The sequence below is a fragment of the Phodopus roborovskii genome, unplaced genomic scaffold (genome assembly GCF_943737965.1).
Source record: "Phodopus roborovskii unplaced genomic scaffold, PHOROB, whole genome shotgun sequence".
In the NCBI taxonomy this organism is placed as follows: Eukaryota; Metazoa; Chordata; class Mammalia; order Rodentia; family Cricetidae; genus Phodopus; species Phodopus roborovskii.
Genome location: NW_026126460.1, coordinates 28,902,505 through 28,921,658, shown reverse-complemented (window position 1 = coordinate 28,921,658; position 19,154 = coordinate 28,902,505). Strand labels below are relative to the sequence as shown.

At 45.3% G+C, this 19,154-nt stretch overlaps 1 protein-coding gene across 1 annotated transcript in view; it reads left to right on the top strand.

Moving 5' to 3' along the window:
• The first annotated feature begins 13,515 nt into the window (after positions 1 to 13,515).
• The window catches only part of Dner (delta/notch like EGF repeat containing), a 272,217-nt gene continuing 266,578 nt past the window's right edge, over positions 13,516 to 19,154 (top strand). The window contains exon 1 of the mRNA XM_051190607.1: positions 13,516 to 13,973. Within this exon, the coding sequence (XP_051046564.1) occupies positions 13,695 to 13,973 (279 nt within the window). The 5' untranslated portion in view covers positions 13,516 to 13,694. The remainder of the gene's footprint in view (positions 13,974 to 19,154) is intronic.

Genomic DNA, 19,154 nt, shown 5'->3' with positions numbered 1-19,154 from the left:
ATTCTTTTAAATTCCCAACATATGGCTAGCATAAAAATATTAATGATTGAATCTTTAACATTCTCCCCACATGTTATTTTTCTTGTCATACATATAGCCAGGTGTAGTGGTATATCCTTATAGTCCTAGTGCTAAGGAGGATATGGCAGGTTGATTTCAAGTTTGAGGCCTATTTAGGTTAACAAGGACAACATAATTGATCTATACATGACAACGCTGTGGTTTTAAAGCTTGTGTTCTGTCATAAGATTTGCAAAGATTATGCTTTCCGAACACTAATTGATAGCAGTTAAGAGCACTTGCTGAGTATGCATGAGTTGGATCCCAACACCCATGTAAGACACCGAGAATCTTCATGCACCTGCCCGTAGCTCCATATTTGAGGAAGTTTGAATCAGGAGGATTGCTGGGGCTTGCTGGCCCCTGGAACTGGAGTTATTGATGGTTGTGAGCCTCCATGTGGACCCCAGGAACTTAAATCTAGGTTCTCAGGGTAGCAAGTGTTCTTAATGGATGGATATCTCTCTGTCACTTTCTTAAAAGTCTCAAACTTGGCAGGTGAATTGCAGACAGATATAGGTGGTGCCTAGAGACGCCGGAGGGGAGAGAGAATAAACATGCCACTTCATCACTTCCATGGCCTATAAGGTCTGTTTAATATTTGAGAAGCGTGTTTAAATATTCAGAGATAACTTCTCTGTGTGAATCACTTAAGCCAGAGAGAAGCTATTCTGTTAAAGGGTTTGGTTACAGTTGGAGTTTCAGGTTAATGACACTACTGGGTTGTATAGGTCTTGTTCTTTCTGATCACATCAGTTCTGAAAGGTGTGTGTAAGTGTTCTCAGGTGTAATTTGATCTACCCTGGCTCCTATGCTCTTCAGTGGTTTCTACAATTGGTAGAATAGCAGCTACCCCCCCAGTTGGTCTAATTTAATTGTTGAAAGGATGTGGATGTGTTTGGAGCAGATGGGTATTGGATTGCACTCTCTGAATGCTGTCCCATGGAGCTCTTGAAGTCTCAGCTGTCATCTGACCTGGAGCCTTGTGTTACAGATGAAAAGAGAAGTCAATGAAAGTTCCAGGACCTGTGTGGGCTGGTGTGAGTGACAGAACCATGGCCAGAATGTAAACGTGGCCTAGGTTCTCTCCACATTACCTAGATATCTAGGAGACTGAGGCACCAACCCTCCTCCTCCTTTCCCATTCATTGTCAAGTGAGTTCTCAGTCCTCTGTCAGGATCCTCCTCTTCACTCCCAGTCCCATGGCCTTAAAGCTCTTACTTAGTTTCAGATGTATTATTTTTATTGCTTTGAAGGTGTGGGGAGGGGGCGGGGGTTTGTCCCTATGAGTGTGGGTGCCCAAGGAAGTCAGGCATTGGGTTGCCTAGAGCTGGAGTTAGAGGCAGTTGTGAGCTGCCTGATATGGGTGCTGGGACCTAAACTTGGGTCCTCTGCAAGAGTAGCCATTGCTCTTAAACACTAAGCCATCTCTTCCTTTTCTTTCATGATCTTGAATATGCTGTCAACTGCTCTGTGTTGATTCTGATATGAAAGCTGTCATGTGAGTAAACTTTCTATAACAATACATCTGAAGAAATGTTTTAAATGAAAGGTTAATTTTGATTCAGTTTTTGGGTGGACCTGTTGTGCTAGGCTTCTGGTGGGCATGCATACCCAATGACAACCAATGTGACTGAGAAAACCTGCTTACCATGAGTCAGAAAATTTTAAAAAGAGAAAGGTTGGCTGAACCAGACAGCTCCCCACCCCCAGAATTCCTTTGGGGTCATGATCCCCAATGACCCAAAGAGCTCTTACTAGGTGCCATGTCTTGAAGGTTCTATTACCTTCAACTAATCCTGCCTTGGAAACAAAGCCTTAAACACATTTGAGAGACATTCCTTCAAATTTCATCTTCTCCCTTCTCCCCTGGTTCCTATGTGACTCACATTATACATATATTGGACTCTTATGATGTCTGAAGGTCTCTGAGGCTCTATTATCTTCTTTTTTCTATTAACTGATCTATCTTCAAGTTCAGTAATTCTTTATTCTGCTTGTTCAAATATGCTGCTGACTTCACCTCCACTGAGGTTATTTCAGTTATTGGACTTTTTGACCCTAGAAACTGTTTCTCTTTCCTCCATACTTTCCATTCCTTTATTGCTATTCCCTATTTGATAACATACTTTTCTTAGAACTTACTGTAATTTTTGTCATACCTTTTGGCATTTGAATGTACTCTTTATAGCTTAAAAAATCTTTAAGCATAATAAAACTTTGACTAATTCCCCATCCACAAAATCTCCTGTTTATTTTTACGTCTTTTTTTTTTTAATTGGATAATGTTGATAAGATTTCTTTGCCTTTGTGGAATCTGCTGCTGTTGGTTGTTATGGTTTAGTGGGTTTTCCTAAACCAATTCTGTAAAGTATACATTCTTCTTTTAGCTTGACAAAGCTAAGAGATAGAGGAAGGCTTCTTTAAATGCCAGGATTACTAGCATGTATATAGTGTGTATATGTATGTGGGGTGTGTGTGTATGGAGGCAACCTTCAGATGGGACATCTTGTCAGTGTTTGGAGGCAGTGTAGAACTCTGTCTTGGCTTTTACTTCTGGCTTATGAAAGAACTAAGTCAGACGTAAGAGATCATTGCCTTTTCCATATTTCCTAGGCATGTGTGCAGCTCCAGAAAATGTACATCAAAGTTTAGATTGCTAGGTATGTCAGAACTCTTGGACATTCCAGAGTTCATTGAGTTATATTTTACTTAAATGTTTAAATTAAAGTTTAAAATTTAAAAACCAAAATCAAGCTAGTTTTCTTAAATAAGTGTCCCTCTGGTGCCTGAATAACTTGGGGGTGATTTTAAGAATTTTCAATTTTTATTTAATTTTATTTATTTTGGTTTTTTCAGACAGGCTTTGTTCGTGTAGCTTTGGAGCCTGTCCTGGCACTCTCTGTAGACTAGGCTGGCCTTGAACTCACATAGATGTGCCTGCCTCTCTGCCTCCCAAGTGCTAGGGTTAAAGGAGTGCACCACCACCACCACCTGGCACAGAACTTTTTAAAGAACTATTTATGGGGCCAAAGAGATGGCTCAGGAGTTAAGATCACTGACTGCTCTTCCAGAAGACCTGGGTTCAATTCCCAGCACCCACCTGGCAGCTCACAACTGTCTAACTTCAAGATATAACACCCACCCACAGACATACACCAATGCACATGAAAATAATAAAAATAATTATTTTTGGTTCTCTGTGTAATTCTGACTGTCCTAGAACTTGCTCTGTAGATCAGGCTGGCCTTGAACTCAGAGCCACCTGCCTTTGCCTCTTGAGGGCTGGTAAAGTTTTATGTATGTATGTCTCTGTGGTTTTTGTGCACATGAGGCCAGAGAGGGTATTGGATACCTTGGAGCTGGAGTTACAGACCATTGTGAGTTGCTCACAACATGGGTACTAAGAAATAAACTATTGCTCTATCTCTCTAAAGTCTTGATTCTCAGTTGTTTTTGATAAGCATTGCTAGTATTATTTTTAAGGAGATTAGATCTTTAGAGGTCCTTACTGCACATCAAAATTGCTTTTGTGGCCATTATTCAATAGGAGAAAGAGGTGACTGGGATGAGAATAAGGCTGGGTGTGTCGAGAGTTCAATTTACAGATCAAGAGAGTCTTGATAGGTTTGTTCTCTCTTTATACCATGTGGGTTCCAGAACCAAACTCAGGTCATCAGGCTTGGTGGGTTCTGTGTTGGTAACTAAAGTCCAGGAGACCCAGGAGAAATGTCTTAAATTGCTTCCCTTTAGTCAGAAAAGCCATTGTTTCTCTGTGTTCTCTCTGCATCATCCAGTTGCAAGGAGAGCCATGCTTTTGGAGCAGCTACCAAGAAGTTTATATTGTGTATTTTAGGAATAAATTTAAAATTTTAAAGTAACAAGGGCTGTTGAGGTGGTTCAACAGGTAAAGGCCCTTGTCTCCAAGACTACCCACCTCAGTTACATCCTCAGATCCCACACAGTAGGTGAGGACAAGCCAGGGCAAGTCATCCTTTGAGGTCCCCTCCCCCTCCCCACAATCATTTAAAAACTAAATAATAAAAAGCAAAACACTGTCTTGCCCAACAAAGTCTGCAGTCTGGGCTGCCTTTTGCCTTGCTGCCACCAGTCTGACAGAGGGAAGAATTCATTCTGTGTGGAAGTGCTCAGCAGTGTGATGGAGTCATGGGAACATTCATGCACAGGCCCTCTGCCCCGCCTCCTTTGGTCTGCCCCCTTCCTGCCATTGCTTCTGCCTCCTGCCTCCTGTTGGCTCACTTTCAGTTTCTGTAGCTTGTGCACAGGTTTGCTCCATCCTCTTGACTCCCATGCCCTGTCCACACGTTCCCATTCCCTGGCCTTTGGGATTCATTCTTAGAAGCCAGGCATGATTCAATAGAAAAACATTTTTTATCATTTCCCCCCTGGGAATTAAAAAAAAAAAAAAAATTATGTGGTCTAGTGGACCTTGGGGTGAATGTTCCTAAATAGTTATTTACTGAAATTCAGCATAAGTGGTAAATCAAGTAGGACAATGACAAAGAACTCTGACAGTTTCCAGGAGAAGTAGAAGGTGGTGTGGAGTACATTCACTCAGGCAGGCTGCGTCAGGGAGCAGAGGGTTCACCTTGGCCAATGTGGATGCCTGGGCACGTCCTGTGTGCCTCTGATGAGCTGTCTCCTCGCGTGTAAAAATGTCTTTTGCCTTGTGTCTATTAATTCTCATCTCAGCAGCAAATGGAATTTGCACTACTGAGTTTTTAATCAGTTAGTGACATCTGCTTCTAAATAAATTGGCTTCATCCGAGATAAATGATCATAGGCACTGCAGATGGCACTGCACCAAGGCCCTTTGATATTCACAGCTTGTTCTTTCGAGGATGCTCAAATCTCACCTCGCCTCCTGACGCATGAATGATCACGTGATGCCACAATCACATCTCAATAGTGACGTGGGCCCAGTGCTTTAGAAAACCACCAGACTGGATGACCTGGCAGTCCAGGGAAGCTGGAGCCTGCACTGGGAGAAGGAGGTGTGGGGGGTGTTGGGAGACTTTTGCTTGTTTCCAACCTCTTAACTCTTCCTTGTAATTTAACTAGATTCCACAAAACACAGCTGCATTGTTAGGGAAAATAGAAACACACCGGCTGTCTTCTGAGAGCCCGATTGTGCTTGGAGAGCCCGTAGAGCAGACACTGTCCAGATTTCCCTTTAAATCTCTGCTCCCACTTACTAGTGCATTTGCGAAGATGCACACCAGCGCGTGGAGGGACTGGTGTTCCTTCTATGGGAGCACCAGGCTTCTCCTGCAAGGACAACAGTGCTAGGCCACAGCAGAATGTACAGTGACAATGCACTGTGTGGACCCAACAGAAACCAAATGATTCTGTTGGTTTAAACTGACAGTTTGATTGTCTTTACTGATAAAATAATTAGAAGTCACTGACTACATTAGCTAGAAATAATCTTTTTTTTTCTCCTTTAAAAAAAGAATTATTTTCATTTTTGAGACAGATACCAGTAGATCAGGAAGGAGGGAGGGCGTGGTGGGAGGAGGGTGTCAGCCTGCATGAGTCTGTGAGTCTGAGTGGATGCAGGTGCTCATGGAGACCAGAAGAGGCCGGTAGATCTCCTGGAGCTGCCTTCTGTGCATGCTGGGAACCGAATCTAGGCCCTCAGGAATAGGAAAATGCTCTTAAACATGGAGACATTGCTCCAGCACCTAATTTTTTAGGCTAGCGTATAGAATAATTGGCTTTATTATGACGTCTTTATACATATGTATCATTATACTTTGTTCTCATTCCTCCCCCTCCCCACTGCCCTTCTTTGTCCCTCTTTCCCTCTGGCTGGTATCCCATCCGTTTCCACCCCTACCCCCACCCCCACTCAAGCCTGACCTCTCAGTACATGCATTCTATTACCTTCTCTGACTCCCGTCTCCATTAAGATCAACTCCTCGATCATGTTCTTATAGTTTTGGGACCTCTACATACACCTACAGAAACACACATGCATGTACACACATACGTAGTTTTAAATCCAGGTCCCACAGATGAGAGACAGCACACACAGTGTTTGTCCTTCTAGGTGCTTTTCCCTGCAGTTGTCATAATTTCCTTTTCTTTTATAAACAGCTGCATGCAATTCCATTTTGGCTATGGACCATGCTTTCTTTATTCATTCCTCTGTTGATGGACATCTAGACGAGTCTATTCCTTGGCTGTTGGAACAGTACAGTGATATACAGAGATGTATAAGAATCCCTGTCCACAAACTCAGGAGTGGGACAGCTGAGTTCTGTGGCAGCTCTAAATCTGACATTTTTGAGGAACCTCCATAATGATAGAAATAGGAATAATCTTTAGTGTAGTCACAAGCCCGTAGAGTCGAGCCTTTCCCCCATTTGTGGCACTCTACAGACCACCTATCCTACCTGTAAAGGTGGCTTCACCATTTCCTACTGAGGTTACCTTACTCTAGTTCTGTTCTAAGCACACCCTCCTGCTCCCTCTGCTTTATGTCAGACTTAACGAGTTTTGAAGTGTGTGTGTGCAAGTGTGCATGCGCATGTTTGCTATGTCATGTGTGGAGATTAGAAGGCGACGGACATGTGGAAGTCAGTTCTTTCCTTCCACTGTGAACACCCTTGGGACTGAACTCAGGTTGTCAGGCTTGGCATTAGGTGCCTTCACCTGCTAAGCCATCTCACCTGCTGAGCCATCTTGCCATTGATTGATTTACTGAGTTTAGGCACTGATGACATCAAAGCAGCTCAAAGTGAGCAGGAGTGCAGTGGCCTAGATCACATGGCCACTTGTGAAGAATAGATGCTTTCATCTCAGCGAATGGGCTTCCAAACAAGTGGGCTGGTTCCTCCAAAGACTTGCCCAAGAGGGAGTAAAGTATACACAGCAGAAGCCCCACCATGTGCAGTGTTGGTGATAGTCTTCCTTGGATAGTTCAGACATTCTCTTGGAATGCAGGAGAACCACCCTGAACCAGCATCTTCTAGACCTCTATGCACATACAAACCTTTAGTTTGTTTATGCCATTAATGGAAACACTCTCCATATAAAAGCATGGCAGTGAAGACCTTGGAAAATTCAAAGAATAGAGCCATTCATAGCAATGTAGAGGTGGGCTTGAACCATGTCTCTTTCTCTGTAGGATACTGGGATCAATTCCTCCCCGAAGAGTCTGTGTTCCAGTAGGGCACATCTCTCGTAATACGTTGGGACTAAAAGCAGTTACTGAGTTTAACTCCCCTGTTCTCGGGCATCTGAAAGATTTGACTTCCATTTGGTTGTACTTCAAGTAGTTTATAAAATATTTATATAAAGAAGGTCTACTTCTTTCAAGTCTTTTATACTGAAGACTTCTCATTTAAACCTGCCCAAGATCCAATCAATATGAGAATGATAATATACAAGAAATTTAAACAGCTGCCAGAACAGTGGTTTAATTCAAGTCAGAACAGGTCTAAGAGGAAGAACACTGTGAGAACTTGTCTCAGACAGCACTGAGGAAACGTTCAAGGACTATTCAGAATGAACTAACCTGACTATATGTTCTAGATATGCAAATGACTAATTGCATTATGAATGAAAAAAGAATAAAAAGGAAAGTGTTATGTGTTTGTGAAACCCCCAAAACAACCACCAGGGAGCCGACTCACTGATATGAACACACAAGGTTTATTGCTCTATCCTACCATGGCAGGGACCTTGTCTAGTTAGATGACACAGCAGCCACCAAAGGACGTGTGTCCCCCCCCCCCATGTCTATTGCTGGGACTTTTAAAGGCAAAAATAGCAGAGTTCCATCAGCGGGTGGGGAGAGGCATGGATCAGTTCTTGGTTGGTTTACATTTGGGGAGCAGTTAGGGGAATTTTTCAAAGTCATTTGGCAGGGCAACTGGTCTGTTAACACTTTTGATTGGTTGGCTACAGATGGGAACATTGTGTGGCTTTTGTGGTCTTGACTGTCTCTGTGCAGGTGGCCTGTTGTACAGAGATACCAATAGTTCCCAGGAACTAAGTATCCTGGAGACTTGAGAAGGATTTGGTGTCTCCTGGAGTTTCTTTGTGACATCTGCTGAGTCAGAGGCCTACATGTCTTTTCTGTGGCCTGTCATGGCTGCTAAAGCAGGGGACTTGGTGAGGGTCTGGTCCCTTCAGAAAGGGCATAACTGCTCTTGGTATGGTGGAGGAGAAATTTTAGTGTAGATATACGGGAGAGCAGGGGTAGAGGTGGGGATATATGGGAGAGTCCAGAGCGGACATCATCAGCCTGAGCTAGGCCATGGGGAGAGTTGGGGAGGAGAAGGGAGAGAGGAACTAGGCTCAACAGCTAGGAGGCCAAAACTACAAAAGAGACACAAAACCAAAATGTCTGGCTTATACATAGAAGAGCCTCTAGGGGAAGGGCAGTCCAGCCCTTGGAGAGTTCAGGGTAGAAGGCCAGGTATTGGAGCAGGGACTGACGGATGCTGGGAGAATTTAGAACTTGAGTGTCCTATCTTTGGTCATCCAGCTGTACTGAGGCCAATCCATTTTCTGTAAGACATCAAGGCTTTAAGAAAATCTCTGAGTCTCAGGAGAAACAAGGACAGGTTATAAAACGAACACCGCCACAGGGGTGGTTAGGCAGCTAAGAGACAGAGAACAGTGTAGCCATAAGGGACAAGGAGGAGTTAGCAGGAACTCCACTCGAGGGAGGGTTTCAATATTGCAGAAGCCATGAGGGCAAATAGAAGCTGAGGGACTTAGCCTGCAGCTCCTAGGGACGACTAGGAAACTCACAACGTTCAGACCCAGGAACTCTATCTCCTCCTAGGAGAGATAGCTCCTAGGGAAATTAGGCAAGGAAAGAGTTGCAGACCCAAGAGTGAATAAGCAGGTTGTGGGGGTGGGGGAGTAAGGAAATTCTAGGAGGTGCTAAGAGGAGCCATGAGGGAGCAAAGGGTAAGTGTCATGGTAACAAAAGTTTCAATCCAGCTGGGCATTGGTGTTGCACGCCTTTAATTTCAGTCCTCAATAGGCAGAGGCAAACAGACCTCAGTGAGTTCGAGGCTAGCCTGGTCTACAGAGCAAGTTCAAGGACAGCCACAGTGCTTATACAGAGAGACCCTGACTCCAGAAACTTAAAAAACTTAAAAAAAAACTTAAAAAAAAAATTCTTACTGGCTTGCTTCTCATGGCTTAGCCAGCCTTCCTTCCTTCCTCTCTTCCTTCCTTCGTTCCTTCCTTCTTCCTTCCTCCCTCCCTCCCTCCCTCCCTCCCTCCCTCCCTTCCTTCCTTCTTTCCTTCCTTTCTTTCTTCCTTCCTTGTCTCTTTCTTCTTCCTACATTGTTTTTAGTTTGTTTTTTTGAGGCAGGGTTTCTCTGTGTAGCCCTGACTATCCTGGAACTTGCCTTGTAGACTAGGCGATCTCAAACTCAGAGATCTGCCTGTCTATGCTTCCCAAGTGCTCGGATTAAAGGGATGTGCCACCATGCCTGCTTCTGCCTGCTTTCATATAGAATCCAGGACCACCAACCCAGTACTAGACATACCAAGCTGGGTCTTCTTCCGTCAATCGCTAATTAAGAAAATGCCCCACAGGCTTGTCTATTGCACGGTCTTACAGAGGTTGGAGTGGTTTGGATAAAAATAACGTCTGTAGACTCAGGGAATGGCACTATCAGGAGGTGTGGCCTTGTTGGAGTGGGTGTGGCTTTATTAGAGAAGGTGTGGCTTTGTTGGAGGAGGTGCATCACTTCGGGGTAGGCTTTGAGGTCTCAGAAGCTGGAGCCTGGTCTGTGTGTTACTGTCACTTTCTACTGCCTGTAGAGCTCTCAGCTCCCTCTCCAGCACCTTGTCTGCCAGTGTGCAGCTGTGCTACTGCCATGATGATAACGGACTAAAACCTCTGAGCTGTAAGCCAGCCCCAATTAAATGTTTTCCTTTATAAGAGTTGCCTTCATCATGGTATCTCTTCACACAATAAAACCCTAAGATAGAAGTATTTTTCTCAATCGAGGCCCCTTTCTCTCTGATGACTCTAGCTTTTATATCAAGTTGATATAAAACTAGCCAGTACACTCTTGAAAAAGATCTCTTATGTGCCACCCCACCCCTGTAACAGCAGAACAGACTAAAACAGTATTGGCTTTGTTTGTGCTAACTCTAGAAATTCGGCAACCCAAGTGTGGTGGTTTGAATAGGAATGGCCTCCATAGCTCATATATCTGAATGCTTAGTCACCAGGGAGTATTATTTGAAAGGATTAGAAGTATTAGGAGTTGGGTTTTGAGGTTCCAGATGTCCACACCAGGCCCAGTCTCTCTCTGTTCACAGATCAGGATATGGAATTTCAGAGATGTCTACTTTGTTCACACCATGCCTCCTGCCATGATAAGGGACTAACATCTGAAACTGTGAGCAAGTCCACAATCAAATCCTTTCTTTTATAAGAGATGTCTTGGTTCACTCTGTGAGTTTGAGGCCAGCCTGGTCTACAGAGTGAGTACCAGGACAGGTTTCAAAGCTATGCAGAGAAACCCTGTCTCAGAAAACAAAAACAAACAAACAAACAAGCAAAAAAAGAGTTGCATTGGTCGTGGTGTCTCTTCATGATGATAGAACAAAGACAAAGATAGCCTTTATGTGTGCTATTCCAAATTTACAAAATGGTGGTTTTCTGCCTCCTCTATTGTTTTTTTTTGTTGTTATTTTTTAAATTTAAATTTGAAACAAGCTTGTTTTACATGTCAATCCCAGTTCCCGTACCCTCATGTCCTCCCCTGTCCCCCCACCAACCCCCTCCCATCCCCTTTTTGCTCCCCAAGGAGGGTGAGGCCTTCCATGGAGAGTCTTCAAAGTTTGTCACATCATCATTTGGAGCAGGGCCCAATGCCTCCTCTTGTTTTAGTCCATTTTGTTCCTGCTGTCACTACAATCTGGAAAGTTTATAATGAACAGCAGTAACAGGGATGCAATACTAGCATGGGTGCTTTGGGGCCAGGAGCTACAAATCCACGTTCTGTTCCCCAGAACTAACCACATGACTCCAGGTGTGATAGAGCTGTCTCCTCTCAATTGGACATGGCCTTCATCATTTTGAAGTAGAACAGCTGTGAGTTTCCACACAAGATGTGGCCTATTAATATTTTCTCATGGAGGGAGGGGGATGCATGGCCCCTCCCCTCCCAGAGAGTCCATTTGCCACTATATGATCAAAGTAAGTGGGAATCCTCTGTGGTGTAGCTGTCATTCAGGTGACTTCCCAGTAGCATAGCTGTGTCACTGATAGCCCTGTGACAATCCCAATAAAAACATTGCTTCATGAAGCTGAACCTGGGTGGAACCTTTTCATTGGACTGTCAGTTCTTTTTAATTCATGGTGGATAAATGTTTTATTTTCCAGGCAAAATTAGTTAATGAGTGCAAGTTGGAAGATTTAGCTTGCAATAAAGAGAAAATGGTTCAGTATTGTTTCACCCCCATAATATGTCCTTTAAAAATGAAAGACATACTACTTCAAAAAACAAACGAACAAAACCCCCCAAAAAACAAAAACAAAAGCAAGAACCCAAGGGCCATTGCCTAGAAAATTCAGACATCAGCACCAGAAAATAGGCTGTTCTTTATTTCCTCTATTTGAAAATGTTAAGAAATTCATCAAGGGTTTGCTTGGACAAAAAGTTAATAAGTGGAAATATTCTATTAATTGTTCACAACCTTTTTGATTGGAAAAAATGTCCTTTGTCTTTTTTTGTGTCTTGATGGAAGGATACGAACAACTGTAGCTGTTACTCTAGGAAGGAGATGTTAGAGGAACTGAGTGTAGTTCCTGGTGTGGTCCAGAGAACACAAGAATCATCTGAATGATGACACTAGGGCCAGCAGAGGGCGCTGCAGTGGCACAAAATTAGGACTTAAAAAGCAGAGGTCTCAAATAAAATGCAAGCAGGTGGGAGGGAATGCGGTGATTGGTGGGGTCCACTCAGTTTGAACAACTCCTGCTGGGCACAGATCTGGCTGGGGTTTGGGTGTCATCTTGTAACGCGTGAATTTTAGGCATCTTCTAAACAGATTTGATATGAGATCTAAACTGGCTTGGGATGGCCAAACAGTTGCCCTTCTTCTTCCACTAGAGAGATTTCAACAGCTCCTGGCCTCTAGATCTGTGGCACTTATAAGCGTTTCATGAAGTCTCCACTTTGTTATTAGCTCAGCCTTTTACAAAACAATCTTTTTATGTTCTGTAGAAAAATTTCCCAGTCTGTTAGTTCAAGAGTTACTTTCCTCCCTTTCTCCATTCTCTTCCCTTCCCTATTTTCCTGTCTTCTTCTTCCCCTCTCCTTTCTTCTCTCCCCTCTCCCTCCTTCTTTTCGTCCCCCCCTCCCCTTCTTCCTTCTTTTCCTCTTCAGGGTTTCATGTAGCTCAAACTGGCCTTGAATTCCCTAAGTGGTCAAGACTGACCTTGAAACTCTTGATCCTCCTGCTTCAGCCTTCCTACCACTGGGATTACAGATGTGAGCCATCTCCTCCGTTTAGCCACTGCCCTTCCCGCCCCCTTCAGTTTTGCACAGACAGGGTAAGTAGTTTAGGAGTCTATTCATAGTAGGGGCCGTGAAAGGCGGGTTGTGAGTGGAGACAAAGCCGGATGAGTTCTGCTGCTGCCACACCAGGAGTAGCATAACAGAGAGGATATACAGCAGCCCTTGAAGTAGGTCACGGTGAAACCTCCTTCCCCGCCAAGTTCAGTAACAAATGTCTTTGCTGGAAGGGCCTTTGCGAACCTACACGAAGGTTCTCACAGTGTTCTGGGAGGGAAATCAAGTGATCAACTGGGTTCCACCTAGCCTGTTTGGGTCTCAGTTTCCTCCTGTATTCATTCCACAATAGGGTCGGGCACTTTGATTCCCCCATTTCCAGCCACCCCAGGCTTCTTTGAGTTCTTGTGAACTACAATCCTTCTGAGTTGCGCGCTCTGCAAGCCTGTCGGGGAGACAGGTTCAGCACCAAGGACAAGGGCCCCGCAGCGGCTCCTGGAGGTGCAAAGTCAGGTCCACGCGAAGTGGGTTGAGTTCACCGGTGGCACACGAGAGCTGTACGTGCTGGGGACCGGGACCAGTGTTTTGGGAGCGGGTGGAGAACCCGCTAGAATGAGGTCAGGCAGGTCCCGCTGCGACCTCACAGATTCTGCGCCAAGAGGTCGCGAGTGGCAGTTGCGAGTCATCTGAAGCGGTCTCTCCAGGCTGCGGGGGCCTCTCCACCCACTTTCCACCCCAGCATCGCCTCGCGGCCCTCTCCAGGCCCGCGCCCCCACCTCTGTGCCTTCCGGTCTTCCTTTGGACACACCCACGACTCTGACCCCTTGAGGCTGGAAACCGAGGACAGCCTTCCTGCAACTTGCTGAGACTCGGAGCAGAAGCTTTCCCATCCCGGGTCCTCCCGCCCCGCGCCGGGCCTCCGCGGGCCCCGCCCCCGGCCCCGCCCGCGGTTGCCCGGGGAACCACGGGCTCCTGCAGCTGCAGGAGGCGTCCGGTCCCGCTGAGCAGCACCAGCCGCTGGCGCCGCTGCTACCGCCATCTCCGCCGCTAGCTCCGCCGCTGCCACCGCGCCCAGCTCCTCTCCGGCTCCCGAGTCCTCTCCGCCCGCCATGCATCCCCGCCGCACCCAGGCGCCCGGTGCCCAGCTGCTGCCCGCGCTGGCCCTGCTGCCGTTGCTGCTGCTCGGTGCTGGGCCCCAGAGCGGCTGCTTAGCCAGCCCGGTGCCCGCCGCGCCCCTGTCTGCTCCGGGACCATGCGCCGCTCAACCTTGCCGGAACGGGGGTGTGTGCACCCCGCGTTCGGTGGCCGTCCAGGAGCATCCTGCGGCTGATGATGAGCCCGGCTACAGCTGCACCTGTCCCGCTGGGGTCTCCGGCACTGACTGCCAGGTGAGTGGACACTACTGTCGCCTGGAGTTGCAGCCTCTCTCTGGCTGTTGGGGCTCCTGTACTCCAGATACTAGCTTCTGTTACTTTGGGGAGGGAATTCGTAGATGCAGACGGGGGTGCTCCCCTTCAAGTGCAGCTAGGCTGTCCACCTCAGTTACCTGGCAATGACAGCCAGGGCTCTTGGGGCGTGCCCTGCGCTCTAGGGCCCAGCAGCCACCCCATCCTGGTACCCGTGGATCTATCATCGGCCACCAAGTGGCGCGCCCCTCCGGGGAGGCCCAGGCTAGAACAGAGAAGTCGGTCCTGTGAGTCCCTCGTGGGGTACTCAATGTTCAGCTGGGCTCTGTTCCTGGTCCTACTGGATCCGGCATGTGTAAAGGATGCAATAAGTAGGAGGCAGGATGATGGGCCCTGTGCCAGGTGGTGGGGACATTTTCCTTCCTTTCTTCCACCCCTGGGTTCTGACAGGGCAGCCAGAGGCTGGGAGGACAGCTGCCTCCTCTGGCTTGCAGCCAGTCCTTTCTGAGCTTGGGTGGTGGCGACATTGGAACAGGTGGAGACATTTGAGGGCATCAAGCTGGGGCTTGCGGAGTCACCTTTCTGGTTGGACGCTTTCATAGCTACCACACAAGCAGTGGCAGTGGGAAGTCTCAGGAAGCTGTATCCCTGTGAGGGATGGGAGGTGGCCAGCAACTGTCCTTGAACTGGAAATGTTCAAGAAGGATCTGGCAGAAAATAAATGCTGCTTTTGTAAGTGTGTTAAAGCGCAAAGAACCTACAAACGTTTCTCAGTGCGAGAACTGGTTACTCCTTGTGTGCGTACAGCTAATCCTCTAGGGTAAAGGTGAAAAAACAAAACAAAAAAGCCCGTATGGATCTGAAACAGTTAAACTACGTGAAGGTGGAACGAATCTGGGGTCGCCTTTGTTTTTTACATTTAGGGTGGAAGAGTTTGTTTCCTTAAATTGATACAATGATTGAAGACTTTAAGAATGTTCTGAGCAGCTCCACTGTCAAATGAGAAGGCCACCCTTTCTGTAGGATGGATTTCCATGTTTAAAACAGAGGAGGGATAAAGAGGCTTGACCTTGGCACACAGACTTTTTTTTCTTTTCTATTACAACATCCCCCCACCCCCATAGTGGCAAAACCTGGAGACTGACTCTTTTTTACAGTGTTGTATTCTTTCTTTTTAACTGTTTTCAGTAAGTGTTAACTCCCTCAAGGCAAAAGAGGGATGGTGATGGGGTATGGTGTGACATGGACATCCAGCAGACTTTCAACACGACAGTAAGACAGACTTGCAGGTTGAAGTAAGGGGGTGAATTTGCACTCATTTTCTGTCCTGGCAGATGATAGCTTTTTCCTGGAGATGTCTGATTGCTTCTACCAAGCTGCTGCTGTTGCATGCCCGAGTTCCTTGTTGAGACAAATAGGTGATTTGGGCTCGGGGTGTAGTAGAAGCAGATAGGAGGAGAGCCTTATCAATCTATATCAGTTTAGATGAAAAGAGAAAGCTAACTAGGCATTGGACACTTAATACAAATCTGAGGTATTTTTGTGTCTCTAAAAATAGATATAGAAAATACTCAAGCAAGGGAAAGAACTCTCTATTGCTCCCCAAAGATCATAACGGAGAAGCACAAATATTTGGTTCAATATCTAAGGTCATTTATCCAGAAGGCTTATCAATATTACGGAACCAGTTAGTTTAAAACAGAGTTGGGTTTCCTCTACAGCTCCCACTCAAGGCAGGTTTAGCTATGTGAGTCTGCCCGCCCATGGAGGAACAGCGCTGTAAGCCCTGGGATGGGAGTGGGGAGAGGGAAATATCTGCAATTCCAGCAGGAAAGCTGAGTGAAGTGGGAATTTGATCAGACTCCGTTACCCAGAAAAACATACTAGGTGATTCAGAGCTTTATAGCCCATAAAAAATTGATTCCTGGTGATTTTAATTTAATCTTTCATGAGCTCGCAGAGACTCACTACTCTCATTTTCTGTGGTATCAGAAAACAATAACAGAAGGCATCCTTAACAGAGAAGGCAGAAAAAGAAAAGAAAACACAACAACAGAAACCTACGTATGAATACATGCTGGGTGTGGTGGTGGAATGGAGAAACAAGGGAGCTGAATGACGAAGGCTCAGGAGTTCAAGGTCATCTTTGGCCACATAGCAAGTTCAAGCCAGACTGGATTATAATAGACTGTTTCAAAAACCAAAACCCAGCCCAACCCAAATCGAATCAAACCAGAAACATGCACGGTTAGAGACAGATAAGGGGATGGCTGTTAGGACTTAGTGGGAACCTGATGCTCACTGCTAGACTAAGAGTGGAAATTTGCCTGCCTATGAAGAGTTTTTTAAACAGTGTCACCCTCTCCCTCTACCTACAAAGATAATTCATGTCTATGGCAACCTTATATTCTATCCCCAAAGTCTCCTTTTGTTTTGAAAAACATAAACAAAAACAAACAAACAAAAAATCCAAAACAAAACTGTATTAATCACCAAAGAGTGGTCATGTTAGTGTTTCTGGAAACTGTTTCTTCTTGAAGCATCAGTGGTGTGATGAGCGCTTGCAGGATCTAGAGACAGGGTTGTACTGGGCTGAAGCTTCTGTTAAACCTGAGGTGAGAGGTGACAGATGTGGCCTGGGCACAGTTTTTTCATCCTCAAACTGCCTCGCTATGTTTGTCATGAAAAGCCCCGTGACCATGGAGTTGGCTGCTGGCACCTTTTGAGACTTGCTTGCTGACATTTTCCTCCTCTCTTCTACACCCAGGCAAGGAACAAAGGACCTGGACACTTCCTCTTTTGATGCTGATGGGGAGGTTTACGCAGTGGTCCTTGTACGGTGATGCAGCTGGACTCCTTAACTCCATAGTCCCCCCACCCCCAAGTCGCCATGACTACAGGTCCTGTTAGGATACTTTACTACAATGACAACCAAATGGACATTAAATAAAAGGAAAGCACTGGGCATGGTGGTGCACACCTGTAAACCCAGTATTCTGACAGTGCAGGCAGGAGACACGCAAGTTCCAGGCCTGGGCTATAGAGTGACTTTGTTTGAAAGCCAACCAATCCATCAAAAACAACCACCCCCCAAGAGGCTGGGGCTCAGGAAGGTGGCAGTTGTCAGCATCTGGCCAGCCTTCCTCTTTTTCCAGCTTAAGCACACAAGTGGTTGGTTTTGTGGTAGAATCCTCACCTGCTGTCTATGGGGCTAGCCATGGAAGCCAGGGATTAAACGGGGACTGTATTTGTTTGCAAAGCTTATTTTATTTTAATGAAAGAATCCTTTGCCAAATAAGCAAGCAGTTAGACACCTGTTTGTTTTTCATCGCACATTTCCTAAGGAACTTATCTTCCGAAATGAAAATAAAAATGTATCAACTTCTGCACTTGTAGAAAAAGGGGAACACTTAATTGCTGCTTTTTATTTAAGCTAATGGCACTCACTAAACTCATGAGAATCTCCTCTTCTGATCAAGCATTTGTTCCAGATGAACAAATCCATTTCTTTCTTTTTTTAAACAGTATTTACTTATTTATCTATTTTAAATTTATTCCTCTCTCATATATTGATCCCCACTTCAGTTTCCCCTCTCCTTCTTCCAAGTCTCTTCTCCCCTAAACCCTCTCCCCCAGATCTAATCCTCCTCCTTTCCCTTCAGAAAAGGGCAGGCCTTTCAGGGTATCAACCAAACATGGCATACCAAGTTATAATAAAACCTGACACATCCCCTCGTATTAAGGAGGGACGAGGCAATCCAGTAGGAGGAAAAGGATCCCAAAAGCAGTCAAAAAAAAAAAAAAAAAGTCAGAAACTGTCCCCACTGCCACTGTTAGTCCCACAGGGACACGAAGTTACATAACCACAAGATATGCAGAGGGCCTAGGTCAGACCCATACAGGCTCCCTGATTGATGGTTGACTCTCTGTGAGCCCTTATGAGACCTGGCTAGTTGATTCTGTGGGTCGTGTTCTCAAGCCCTCTGGCTCCTACAATCCTTCCTTGTCCCTTTCTGTAGGATTTCCCAAGTTCCACCTAATATTTGGCTGTGGGTCTCTGCATCTGCTCTCCCCTGTTGCTGGGTGAATCCCCTCTGAGGATGATTGATTATGCTAAGTTCCAGGCTACAAGTACTGGTATTAAAGGTGTGCTCCACCACCACCCTCTGTCTGGCTTCTCTATGAATTATTTTGACAGCTTTGAGAGAGTCACTCACCTTCCCTAAACCCCAGTGTTCATATCTCTGAAATGGATTACTAGGACCTTCCATACTTTCTTCCCAGAAGTCATGAAGTCACAAAGGAGAATCTCAGAAAGTTTGTACTATAAGCATAAAGAAATGTGTGAAAATAGAGATAACATCTTTAGTTATTTATTCATTTGGTGGTGGGAAGTGAGACCCATGTGGGTCTCAGAGGTCACACTCAAGTTGGTAGGCTTGGCGGCAAGTGCCTTTGCCCACTGAGCCATCTTGGTGTCCCTGCCATCCTTCTGAGACAGTCTCACTTCACAGCTCAAACTGTGTAGGAACTTGGGTTCCTTCTTCCTCAGGCTCCTTAGTGTTGGATTTCAGGTGTGTGTGCCACTGTGCTTGGCATAAGAATGAATGTGGAAAATTTTTGGAACATAAAGTGCTACTCAAATAGAAAGTATAAGAAAAGGACTTTATTTTTTCCTGTATAAGATCTAGTGTTATCAGTTAAACCAGTGTCTGTGGTTGGTTCCCTTCAACAAACAGGTTCAAGGTTTTCTCTGTACCAGAGCCACCATGTCATATGCTTTTAAAATGGCAAATTAACTATTAAAATTTTTGTTCTTTTCTTCTGAAACAAATGTTGGCTCAGTAAAATTCTCAGTGAGATGACATTTCCTTGTAAATGAAAGAGTTTTTAAAGTGTCAACATTCTTGTAACAGTTTTAGGAAAAGAAGGAAACCGCTGATTTTCTATGCTTTTCTTATATCTGTGAATGGTATTCAAAGGAAACATCACCTTCCACATCTTGGCCACTTGACAAAACACATTCTTGTCTTTAGTATCTTTGCTTAAGCATCTCAAGACCTGGTACTCAACATCCAACGTGGTTTTTTTTTTTTTTTTTTTTTTTTTGTGTCCTCATTTCATGAACACCCATGGGGGAAGAAAGTCTAGCCTGCAGTTGAA